The sequence below is a fragment of the Ylistrum balloti genome, unplaced genomic scaffold, assembly GCF_031769215.1.
Source record: "Ylistrum balloti isolate Yb309-2 unplaced genomic scaffold, AGI_CSIRO_Ybal_v1 Utg370200, whole genome shotgun sequence".
NCBI lineage: Eukaryota > Metazoa > Mollusca > Bivalvia > Pectinida > Pectinidae > Ylistrum > Ylistrum balloti.
In genome coordinates, this window is record NW_026782175.1 from 177,997 (window position 1) to 190,770 (window position 12,774).

The 12,774-nt window shown below is 34.1% G+C and overlaps 2 protein-coding genes across 5 annotated transcripts in view; one reads left to right on the forward strand and one right to left on the reverse strand.

Moving 5' to 3' along the window:
* Positions 1-238: 238 nt before the first annotated feature.
* On the reverse strand, positions 239-9,567 carry LOC132551477 (DNA-dependent metalloprotease SPRTN-like). The gene is made up of 7 exons (XM_060215622.1): positions 9,174-9,567; positions 8,669-8,914; positions 5,946-6,054; positions 5,397-5,441; positions 4,657-4,731; positions 3,015-3,285; positions 239-1,551 (listed from the first exon to the last, which is right to left on the reverse strand). Exons 2-7 carry the CDS (start codon positions 8,911-8,913, stop codon positions 461-463), a joined length of 1,836 nt encoding a protein of 611 aa, XP_060071605.1. The 5' UTR covers position 8,914; positions 9,174-9,567; the 3' UTR covers positions 239-460.
* A 184-nt stretch (positions 9,568-9,751) lies between these two features.
* LOC132551469 (uncharacterized) overlaps positions 9,752-12,774 on the forward strand; it is a 36,061-nt gene continuing 33,038 nt past the window's right edge. For 3 of the 4 annotated variants that reach the window (XR_009554247.1, XM_060215613.1, XM_060215615.1), the window contains exon 1: positions 9,752-9,827. The gene's annotated coding sequence lies outside the window, so the exon portion shown is untranslated. Of the gene's footprint in view, positions 9,828-9,990; positions 10,042-12,774 lie in introns of those variants that run through there. The other variant, XM_060215614.1, reaches the window with a different exon arrangement.

Below are 12,774 nucleotides of genomic sequence, written 5' to 3' on the forward strand. Positions count from 1 at the left end.
TCAAAACATTGTATATGTACAAGTATGTCCAAGTATTAAGTGAATTCAAACACCATTTGCAAATAAAAATGAAATGTTCTATGGGTAAATGATACATTAAAACCAAAGCATCTCCAGACAATAGTGACTATCACTAAAATTAACAATTACAAATTTTCACAAAAACACAACTGACGACCAAATTTCATTAAAAATTTTTTTTATTTAATTCAAAGATAAAAATAACAATCACTTCAAAAAACATCTATATAAGTCAAGAATACCTGAGCATTTTTTGTTCTTAGCACCATGGAAATAAGTAGTGGAAGACTTTGAAATATTATTATCACATACATCTTCACTTACTTTTATGGTGAATTATCTCCCCTCTCTCACTTTCTGCATTGAAATCAACACAAACATTCAATACAGTAAAATGTAGCACCATTTCTCTTAAAACAAATTATCTCCCCTCTCTGTATCAAGATGATAAACACAAATCCAAATGATCATTCATCTCTGCTTCAAGCACAAGCTTTGTACACACTGGGCATTCATGAAAAGTAGGAGAGGCGGATGGAAGGGAGAGAACTCCATCGTTAATAATGTCTTTCTTGTCCTTTTCTGGTGATCTCATTTTACTAAACATTCCACTCACAGTATTTTGACTACTGTCAATGCCACTCACACAAGTCTTCTTTTTACCTGGAATACTGGTTTTTTTACCTGTTGATTTTTTGTTACCTAAAACTGATGTATTTTGACTATCTGAAGCAGGCACATTAGTTGTAGAATTGATACATTTTTGAGAACTAGAATTCAGTGATTTACTTTCAAGTCTACTTAATAATGGTAAATTCTGATCACTCTGTGATGTATTGAAGATTCCATCTATCCTTGTCTCATTGTCCTCATCACTTCTACACCTTTTGGCTGCACTAGGGTTGAACAGCTTTGGTTCCGAATCTTGTGTCCTTTTCTTTGGTCTGCATAGAGCAGGTAAGCCTGACACAGTGGCTGATGTATTGAATCTTTTGGTCCACACTTCCCGAAGTTTGGATTTCACATCTTCTTGATCACTGGTCAGTTTGCTGCTGGCTCTATCCAGTGCAATAAGATTTGTGGATGTCAGTTTACAGACCTGTGAGAGATCCTCCTCGTCTGAATCTAAAAGTGACACATGACTAGTCTCTTTAATAATATGGTTTCCATGGTATCCAGGTTGTGTGGACACATGATTCAATGACCTTGACCCTGAAAGGTCAAGTGAATCTGACCCAGTAGTTACATCATTTACATGTAATTTCTTAGAAAGAACGCCATTCACCAGTGTTTTAGGTGTAATTTCTCCACTAGTCACTGTTGATGTTACAGGAGATTTGTTTTCTCCTTTCATCACTGAGACATTTCTATTTCCGTTCATCCTTCCTGTTAGTGTCTTTTGGATTTTGTTACTATTTGTAGCAGTCACTTTTTTATTGCTGACATTTTGAGAGCTATCTTTTCCTTTGTCTGTACTCAGTACATTTCCCTTCCCACCAAACAGGCGGATATCCATGTTTTTGTTGATTTCTGAAATGATAACAAATAGAGTAATACAGAAATGTTAAGCCTGGTCTATACACAGACAGACTTATGTGAAGTCATCAATAGCATATCAAAGGCTTTACATGGTAAATTTACATAGCAAGCATCTGACATGTGAAATATTTGCCCATTGTAAATAAATTCCTTGCATTTGTGTACATCTTGTCCCTTTAATGCAGAAATCAGCTGTTCAGTGTTTTCTGACTTACAAGAATTAAATACCATACCATACATATCCTGTGATAAGCCAACAAGGTTGACACATCAGACTCCCAAGTCAGGTGGTGGGCTTATCATAAGACAATAAAATAGCATTTGTTGTGATTTTATTGAACAGCAATAGATATAGGTGGGCTTATTACCAGGCATGGGCTTATTGTCAAATAAATACATATGTTCAACTGCGAAAATTTTTTTCTTGCACACAAATTTTTTGCAGTTGCTCTGTTTTTATATATACATACCCTTGCCTTTCTCACTTTTTTTGATGTCTGTGCCGTCTGACTTTCCTGATACAAATCTGTTTTTATATATACATACCCTTGCCTTTTCACGTTTTTTTATGTCCATGCCATCTGACTTTCCTGATGCAACTCTGTTTTTATATATACATACCCTTGCCTTTTAATGGTTTTTGATGTCCGTGCCATCTGACTTTCCTGATGCAACTCTGCTTTATATATACATACCCTTGCCTTTCTCATGTTTTTTGATGTCCATGCCCTCTGACTTTCCTGATACAACTCTGTTTTTATATATACATACCCTTGCCTTTCTCATGTTTTTTGATGTCCATGCCCTCTGACTTTCCTGATACAACTCTGTTTTTATATATACATACCCTTGCCTTTCTCACGTTTTTTGATGTCCGTGCCGTCTGACTTTCCTGATGCAACTCTGTTTTTATATATACATACCCTTGCCTTTTCATGTTTTTTTAATGTCCTTGCCTTCCGTCTTTCCTGATGCAACTCTGTTTTTATATATACATACCCTTGCCTTTTTCACATTTTTTGATGTCCATGCCATCTGACTTTCCTGGTGCAACTCTGTTTTTATATATACATACCCTTGCCTTTTAACGGTTTTTGATGTCCGTGCCATCTGACTTTCCTGATGCAACTCTGCTTTATATATACATACCCTTGCCTTTCTCATGTTTTTTGATGTCCATGCCCTCTGACTTTCCTGATACAACTCTGTTTTTATATATACATACCCTTGCCTTTCTCACGTTTTTTGATGTCCGTGTCGTCTGACTTTCCTGATGCAACTCTGTTTTTATATATACATACCCTTGCCTTTCTCATGTTTTTTGATGTCCGTGCCGTCTGACTTTCCTGATGCAACTCTGTTTTTATATATACATACCCTTGCCTTTCTCATGTTTTTTTAATGTCCTTGCCTTCCGTCTTTCCTGATGCAACTCTGTTTTTATATATACATACCCTTGCCTTTCTCACGTTTTTTGATGTCCATGCCTTCTGACTTTCCTGATGCTTTCTTTTTCTTCCCATATCCCTCTGGCTCCTTGACCTTCTCAAATACACCGTTACAGCTGTTTTTATGATCCCTCCACCAGGGGTCTCTTTCTGAGGGTGCTCGATTCATGGCACGTTTAACATAACCAAAGTAAGGTTTTCGCTGCCTACAAGGGCCAGTACATCGCCACCAGTGTTGTCTGTAGTTGTCAACTTCATCATGGAATGTGTGGTATACCTAGAAATCAGAAAAGATTTATTATAATTTGATATGTATTAGGCTATTTGTGTTCCGATTCAATTTTCAATATTTCTTATCAATACTGTATTACACAACAATTAATGCATATCATCTCTTGATTGTTAGGTTGTGATTTTCTTTTCTTTACATTTTCTTTTTTCTATAGCAAGAGAGAAAGGCTTATATCCAAACTTTTCTACCTTTTATATTAATTTGTTGGTTAGTGTGTAAATGCTTGTTTTGATATGTTTATTAAGTAGTCAGGATCACATATTACAAACAACTTGTGTATCATATTAATAATAACTGATGGGTGTATATCATTATGCACATCGTATCTGAGCTAAACTATCACCATAATCACCATGTGATTTATAGTGTAAATCATCTATAGTCAAGTTACACAGATCAGCAACATTTTCTTTTCCATCGAAATCATTATTCTATTTTACATTGTCATCATCACTTGGTATAAGCCAAAATCAAATACCAACACTATACATAAATACAGTACATATTTATGAAGAAATGATATTTTAGCACCGTAGGCCCAGAAAGTACTGCACTAAAATATGATAGCACTAATTGTGGTTTCTGTACATTGTTTTTTTGTAGTAGAGATGAGATGATGATCAGCTATAGATTATCTAATGCTTTAACCTCATCTGTCTGTATAGTAATTGTGGATATACAAATTCATCATTTCTTTAATTTACAAAAAAGTAACAATGTTTTAACTTTTGATAATTCCAAATAGCGTATGTTTACTCAGATTATTAAGAGCTTTTTATCTATAATCAAACAGTATATAGTGAAATCTTTTTTGAAAAATCCTGTCATTATCAATACAAACTGGTTCTATTAATGTTCAATGCTAAGCCTGTTTCTGTGTACTCACTGTTGTTCTATTAATGTTCAATGCTAAATCTGTTTCTGTGTACTCACTGTTGTTCTATTAATGTTCAATGCTAAGCCTGTTTCTGTGTACTCACTGTTGTTCTATTAATGTTCAATGCTAAATCTGTTTCTGTGTACTCACTGTTGTTCTATTAATGTTCAATGCTAAGCCTGTTTCTGTGTACTCACTGTTGTTCTATTAATGTTCAATGCTAAGCCTGTTTCTGTGTACTCACTGTTGTTCTCTATACATACTTCATGGTAGCCATGGTCATACTGTTTCATGAAGAGCATTAATGTTCAATGCTAAGCCTGTTTCTGTGTACTCACTGTTGTTCTATTAATGTTCAATGCTAAGCCTGTTTCTGTGTACTCACTGTTGTTCTATTAATGTTCAATGCTAAGCCTGTTTCTGTGTACTCACTGTTGTTCTATTAATGTTCAATGCTAAGCCTGTTTCTGTGTACTCACCGAGATGTTAGATCCAGTGTCTTTGTTTATCCGATACATGTGTTTGTGGAACTCAGGTCCATGTCCATCATGGTCCTAAAGAAGAAGATTTTGTTTAGCTTAAATGTAAACAATGGAAAATCTGCTTCCAAGGTCACAAGGACCAAATATGTTCAAACATCTATACATACTTCTTAATGGTAGCCATGGTCATACTGTTTCATGAAGAGCAGGTATATATATGTTTTAATTTTATTAAACACTACAAGCTAATTGGGCCTTTCTGTAACATAATGACCTCTTGAACCTTGTAACTGTGCCAAGGTCATACACTGAAAGAAAATAAAGGATATTAAGTTTTGGATCCACATTAACTGATTCATGTCATAATTTTCTTGTCATAAACTGCATATTAAAATATAATTGAAGTTCTTATAACAAAACTAGTAGAAGATTTGAGTGTGATATTTGGATAACCATATGGTAACCATCATCACACAAATGACCAGTGTGAATTGTGTTATCACTGACATTCATATCATACAAGACGGCAAGGCATCTACCATCTTTTTGGGCTGTACTATAATCCTATTTACACTAAGGTCGAAAGAAAATAAAATAACATTTTTCTAAGATCCTAATTAAATGAATTTTACATATTCATTTCTAAGAAATTAGATAAGTAATAGGTAACTGTTACAGGCACATTTGATCTCTTGTTTTTGTTAGATGCTTAGATGAATAAATAAACTGTAACCTACCTTATTGTTGTCTGTCACAAACAGATAAGCATGGATCATCTCATGCTGTAAATATAGAAGTCAAACATGAACAATCTATTGTTGTACATAACTCATGTATAGTTACTGACTTCTGATGATGTGGATGCAAAAACTTGTGAACCTTAAATAGATTATCCTCAGAAAGCTATGGTGAGAGGTTGTCACATGTGTGGCAAAATATTACAGTACAAGTTTATCATAATTTTCCATCATTTTCTTTAGTAATTATATCACTTGAAGGCTAATGAATTATAAGGATGAAAATTCTTTACATGTTTTCAGATTACCTGTTAACATAAATAATTACAAGAATAGTCAAGAAATTCTTACTGCTAACAAAAGGTCTAGATTTAAAATCAAATTCCATGTCCAGTCAATGATTGGTAGAAAATATACTCTTTAATCAACCAACAGTAATTTCCTAACATAAGAAACTTTGCATGAGTGCCAAAGTATCAACATTATTGAAAGGTGATCTATTTTTATCTATAACTCCAAACTTTTTCTGAAGCAATATAATGTTCTTACCAAAAGAGTTTCCACTAAGTCTTTCCTTGGTCGAAGTTTCAGTAGAGGCACACTCAAACGTACTGAACAAAGGCCTCCTCGGCCCTCATAGCAGCACAGCCCAGCACATCTGCAAATATATTAACACAAAGCTAAAGGTTCACAATCTTGTTTATATTAACACAAAGCTAAAGGTTCACAATCTTGTTTATATTAACACAAAGCTAAAGGTTCACAATCTTGTTTATACCAACACAAAGCTAAAGGTTCACAATCTTGTTTATACCAACACAAAGCTAAGGTTCACAATCTTGTTTATATTAACACAAAGCTAAAGGTTCACAATCTTGTTTATACCAACACAAAGCTAAAGGTTCACAATCTTGTTTATACCAACACAAAGCTAAAGGTTCACAATCTTGTTTATATTAACACAAAGCTAAGGTTCACAATCTTGTTTATATTAACACAAAGCTAAAGGTTCACAATCTTGTTTATATTAACACAAAGCTAAAGGTTCACAATCTTGTTTATACCAACACAAAGCTAAAGGTTCACAATCTTGTTTATATTTGTTTATATTAACACAAAGCTAAAGGTTCACAATCTTGTTTATACCAACACAAAGCTAAAGGTTCACAATCTTAACACAAAGTAAAGGTTATATTAACACAAAGCTAAAGGTTCACAATCTTGTTTATATTAACACAAAGCTAAAGGTTCACAATCTTGTTTATACCAACACAAAGCTAAAGGTTCACAATCTTGTTTATACCAACACAAAGCTAAAGGTTCACAATCTTGTTTATACCAACACAAAGCTAAAGGTTAACACACAATCTTGTTTATACCAACACAAAGCTAAAGGTTCACAATCTTGTTTATACCAACACAAAGCTAAGGTTCACAATCTTGTTTATACCAACACAAAGCTTATCTTGTTTATACCAACACAAAGCTAAGGTTCACAATCTTGTTTATACCAACACAAAGCTAAGGTTCACAATCTTGTTTATACCAACACAAAGCTAAGGTTCACAATCTTGTTTATACCAACACAAAGCTTGTTTATACCAACACAAAAAGGTTCACAATCTTGTTTATTTATACCAACACACAAAGCTAAAGGTTCACAATCTTGTTTATATTAACACAAAGCTAAAGGTTCACAATCTTGTTTATATTAACACAAAGCTAAAGGTTCACAATCTTGTTTATACCAACACAAAGCTAAAGGTTCACAATCTTGTTTATACCAACACAAAGCTAAAGGTTCACAATCTTGTTTATACCAACACAAAGCTAAAGGTTCACAATCTTGTTTATACCAACACAAAGCTAAAGGTTCACAATCTTGTTTATATCAACACAAAGCTAAAGGTTCACAATCTTGTTTATATTAACACAAAGCTAAAGGTTCACAATCTTGTTTATACCAACACAAAGCTAAAGGTTCACAATCTTGTTTATACCAACACAAAGCTAAAGGTTCACAATCTTGTTTATACCAACACAAAGCTAAAGGTTCACAATCTTGTTTATATCAACACAAAGCTAAAGGTTCACAATCTTGTTTATATCAACACAAAGCTAAAGGTTCACAATCTTGTTTATATCAACACAAAGCTAAAGGTTCACAATCTTGTTTATACCAACACAAAGCTAAGGTTCACAATCTTGTTTATATCAACACAAAGCTTAAGGTTCACAATCTTGTTTATACCAACACAAAGCTAAGGTTCACAATCTTGTTTATATTAACACAAAGCTAAGGTTCGCAATCTTGTTTATATCAACACAAAGCTAAGGTTCACAATCTTGTTTATATCAACACAAAGCTAAGGTTCGCAATCTTGTTTAACATGGCGAGTTAATTGTGTAAAACACTTCCCTCACTCCTAAGATCCTACATTTAAGAAGTTTTAAAGTTTCTCTGTGTCAGTCTATAATTATGTAACAGTGGAATAATGACTGGAACCAAGGACCTTGTAACTCTAGTCAGACACTTAAAATAACCTGGTACTTGGCTGCTGGTAATTTACCTAATTCAACAAAATTCACAAAGGAAAAACAACAATATCATCTATATTTGACCTGGTGAAATATTTGGCCACAATCTAAATTACTTGATAACACCACAATTCTATTGATATTAATCATACAGTTTACCTGTCAAACATTACATCATTCCATTTTTAGGAGATTTATAAATAAGTTTCATGTCTTATTACAATATTTATCCAGCAATTAGCCCATATCTGATAATGAGCCCATCCATTTATGCATCAAACAAATGCTATTTCATTGTCCTTGTAAACATCCTCAATACTCCAGGGTTTACAATCTCTGCACCCCTGGAATATGTCATAGCAAAATTGAAGGCACAAGGGATACAATTTGTTTGGTCCCAGTCACAGTCCAACTTCAACCCCATTACAATATACTGTTATGTGACCCGAGATTTGTTTGATGTACTTATATCAAACAAGTCTTGTCCACAAGGTGTCACACATGGAAACTTCCATTTTGCCATGACATGTTCAATGAGTGTAAAGAGTGTTAGTGAGCTTAGCCCCTGGAGTATTGAAGATGGTTCCAGGGGTACAGAGAGTAAACATAACCCCTGGAGTATTGAGGATGTCCTGTAATAAGCCCAGCCCCAAACTTTGATCACTAGGATTTTGTATATTGATTTCATTGTGCTTAATACAGGATAAATATCAAGGCCCAAGAAAGGAACATACAATGTCATTCTTGGACTCCAGCGAACTTCAATTCCTGCCAGTCTACCCCAGAAAAACTGATCGTTGAACTGGAGAAATAGTGCCCTGATGTCCGGAATTGGGTCAAGGTATTCCCAGCTGGGGTCAACAGGAGAAAGTTTGGAATGGTCATGGTCAGCTGGCTTTATCAAAGCAACTGCTGGAGACTCCTCATCAAATTCATTCTGAAGTTGTAGTGCTAAGGCGAGGTCTTCATCGGTATCCATGCTAATCAGAAGAACAATAAAACATTAGACAAGAGGCCCGTAGGACCTGTACCATTCACCTTGTTTAAGCAGACTCATTGTCAAATTAATGGTTATATTCTGTTCAAACCCCAAATTACACCTCTCATGATACAAAATGGTTCTTTGTCTGTCATATATAATACACTTTGATTGTGATATTCAAGAGCCCTCCTTAACCCTTTTATCGGAACAGCAGAGGTAGGATTTCAAAGACAGGTATCACCATTATGTTTACTCACATGACCTGACAATTCTACTCATCCGAGTCTAGTTTAGTGATGGCGCCAGATGGACCCTGGGCTACTCATGACAGGAGAGGCGTACATGTAAGTAATGGACAATCTCTGTTCACAGATCAAGTCTCTTGCTATCAACACAGCATGAGACGCATGCCTTTCATCATACTGGATTCGTACAGTAGTAGTGTTATGAGACCTGCAGCTGAGCTGACCACCCTGTCAGTTATGTAATATTTCCCTGCTTGGAATGGGATTCCTTTCAAATATCTAGGTTAGATCTTAGGTGAAAACAAAAAAAATTGTCAGAATTCGCGACAGAAAGCATGTAGGTATTTAAACAAGACACTTGATGAGTTACATGTAACTTTAAGATGCACACATTGACGGTACCTCAAGTTTGTGCCATGCTGAAGTAAAACAAATTCAATTTTTATGATAAAACTAGAGATATCCCAAACGTCAATGTTATTTTTCCATATTTTCTTACCTACATATCTATATGTTCCGAACGACGAAAATCTCGTCATAGCCGCGTTCTGGTAACCGGAAGCTCATGAATATAAGGAATGTCAATGCAGTCGACAGGGATGTGATTACTGACAGCGATCTTATATCGTGTTCACGGACGTAACTTGCACCACATAGAGTTTATAAGTAAGTGAAGCAATTGGTAAGAAACGTAGAAATATCCCTTTCTGTGTAAAATATTCTTAAGATCAGCGATTTCTATCGTTTCGCAAAATGAAGGTGGTTACCATGGCATGCGAACGATAACTGCACCGTACTGGAGTCGAGACATGTTTCAGGCTTGAGACTATCGATGCATTTTTGCTCACCATTGAAAACAATGCATCTGATGTGCAGAGTGGTAGAAATTTTGGGGACATTTCATTGGACTCATCATTTTTTTGTTATTGATACTTCTTTAAGTCTTTATCAATTTTTCAAAACATTACATACAGGCATTTTTAATTAGCCAATGAGAATATATGTCAGCTGCCAGGTTATCAAAATAAATGCTCTAAAAAGTGAATCTTCATTTTTTTTTCACTTTGCCATATAGTTGTGTGAAAATGCATTCACCGTGTTTGAAAATGTCAAATAAAACATAAATCAAGAATCTGCAGAATAAGAACACATTATTTCAAAGAGAAGTAACACATTTTCTGTCTGTAAGTTAGATGTTTTCACTTTTATCATGCTAGGGGATTAAATATCCATTGATTAATTTTGATACCCATGAGTCAGGTATGTCTTATCAAAGGTTTTTTTAAATTTTTGTTTAGTTATTTTCATTCACTTTGTAGCCAACAAGCCATCAGACATATGTTATGTTAAAAAATGTTTACCACAACATGTCAACTCAGTTACTACTGCATTTTATCTATCAGTGAAATATGTTATAAACATTTTGTCATTGGAATACAGTATTTCTCCAACATGTATTTTCATAATCCATTTGCAAATAATCGTAAAAATCTTTGTCAGTATTAGCAATGTTGGTGTAATATACCATATCATTTTGTTTTTGTAATATGTATGAATTGTCCAACATCTGAATGGTTGACACAGTTACTAGGTAAACACAATCATGATTGATTAAACACTACCGGTAATAAGCAACAATTATCATGTAAATAGATAATCACTTATTTTGAAATGTTTTGCATGTTTTTAAAAGATCAGACCAAAAGCAATTTTCTATGCAAAGCATTCTTCCATTTGTGTCCTATTTTCTGGGGGTCAATAGCATTTTCCTTCTATTTGGACTTGTATCTATATATTCATCCTGAAAAAATAAATACGATGAATTGTAAACATTTTTTGGTAGCAATAAATTTTCCTCTCCTATTCACGTGTATATAAACAACAATATTATGTATAAGTATTAAAAGAATGTTGATTAAGATGTATAAAATGTAGATTTCTATTGTAATGTGTAACAGTTCATGCAAAATAAACCATTTTATTTCTTCCTCACATTTACATACACAGTATCATGAAGCATCTACTACAGTTACTATAACAGTAGTAATTGCAGTCTGTAGAACAGAAAATAGATTAAAGTGACTTCAGAATTTTACTCATGTTCAAAAGTATCAGATTTTTTATTTCTGTCATTTGCTTAAAGGACCCTACTTTTTGTATACATGACTTTTCATTCAACATTTTAGACAGTGTTTTGGTCTTTCCAAAATCAGTTTTGACTCCTGATCATGAGTTTGAAGAGACATACAAGTTTCAGATATATATATACACGTTTTGGCATTTAACCATTGCAGGATAAGGTGATTAAGATTCTGGAATTGCTAAATGCCAAGGGCAAGCTTGCATGCAAGTGCAGTCACTTGCATTACGTGTGAATATTTTTTCCTGGAATGAGAAGGAATACACTGTAATTGTTGATTACCCAATACCTACTGTAGTCAACTTCTCATTGCGTTTGGCTGCTTCTGTTGTTGGAATATGCATACAAACAGTGTAAGGGAAGATTTAGATAAGATCAGCAGTTTGATATATCAGAGGTAGGAAATTTTCCTTTAAAGGGTAACTAGCCTCTGTCTGGCCAGCAAGAAGTGAAGAGACATTGCAAATCTATAATCAGTTATCAGGTATAATTGCACACTTTCTTTTGTAGTTCATCAGTGATATAATCATGTGTTCAGATTTCATCCAACATTAAATTTTTCTTTACAACTGTCAGTATGCCAGTTATGTTTTACTTTAAATTTCAGTAACTTAACATTTATTTTTAAAAATCCATCATCTTTCTAAAATTTGTATAAGGATAAAATGTGATGCATTTTTTCATCCACTGTATATTAATAGAATATTGTAATGACATTTACAAAGAATAAACATTAACCAAATAAATGATTTATCATTAAAACAAAGGTAAAATGAAAGAACAATGGAGATCACTTGGCTCTAGGAATGTTTGTTCAGGGACAAACCCTCTCATGTTGTTGAAAACCGTGCTAGTGTATCCATCAGTATACGAGTCCCAGTTGGTTTTGTGGTCCTCAGTTTAGGTATATATATTGTAGGAGTTCCTATGTGATGGTAAATATTTGAGTCTGAATTATTTTGAGATATAGCAGTTGGTTTTGTTAATAGGAATCTTCCTTCAGCAGAGAAACAAGGAATGCAGAAGTTATTGATCAATGCTATTTCTTAATATTGATATTATTTTGTGAACACTTAAGCTTATCTAGTTTATGTATATATTTGTGATAACAGTACACAGAGGTGATATCAAACCAAGAAGTAGGTTCACATAAAAATAATTATTGAATAATAAAACAGTTGCACTATTGAGGAAAGTACCAGCAGCAGCAGCAGCTTGTCTATAACTGAAATATAAAACTATGTCTTATCATACATACTAGAATATTTCTGTCAGTGTTGACATCACACTGCCTGTGTCAGTGATGGTGTCGTACTGTCTGTCAGTGTTGACATCATACTGTCTGTGTCAGTGATGGTGTCGTACTGTCTGTCAGTGTTGACATCATACTGTCTGTGTCAGTGTTGACATCATACTGTCTGTGTCAGTGTTGACATCATATTTTCTGTGTCAGAGTTGACATCACACTGTCTG

Coding starts and splice junctions, on each gene's coding strand:
- LOC132551477 (XM_060215622.1), bottom strand. CDS start 8,913: ATGGATACCGATGAAGACCTCGCCTTAGCACTACAACTTCAGAATGAA. Junction 5,442..5,945: donor ACTTAGTGGAAACTCTTTTG/GTAAGAACATTA, acceptor CTATATTTACAG/CATGAGATGATCCATGCTTA. Junction 3,286..4,656: donor ACACTGGATCTAACATCTCG/GTGAGTACACAG, acceptor TCTGATTTCTAG/GTATACCACACATTCCATGA.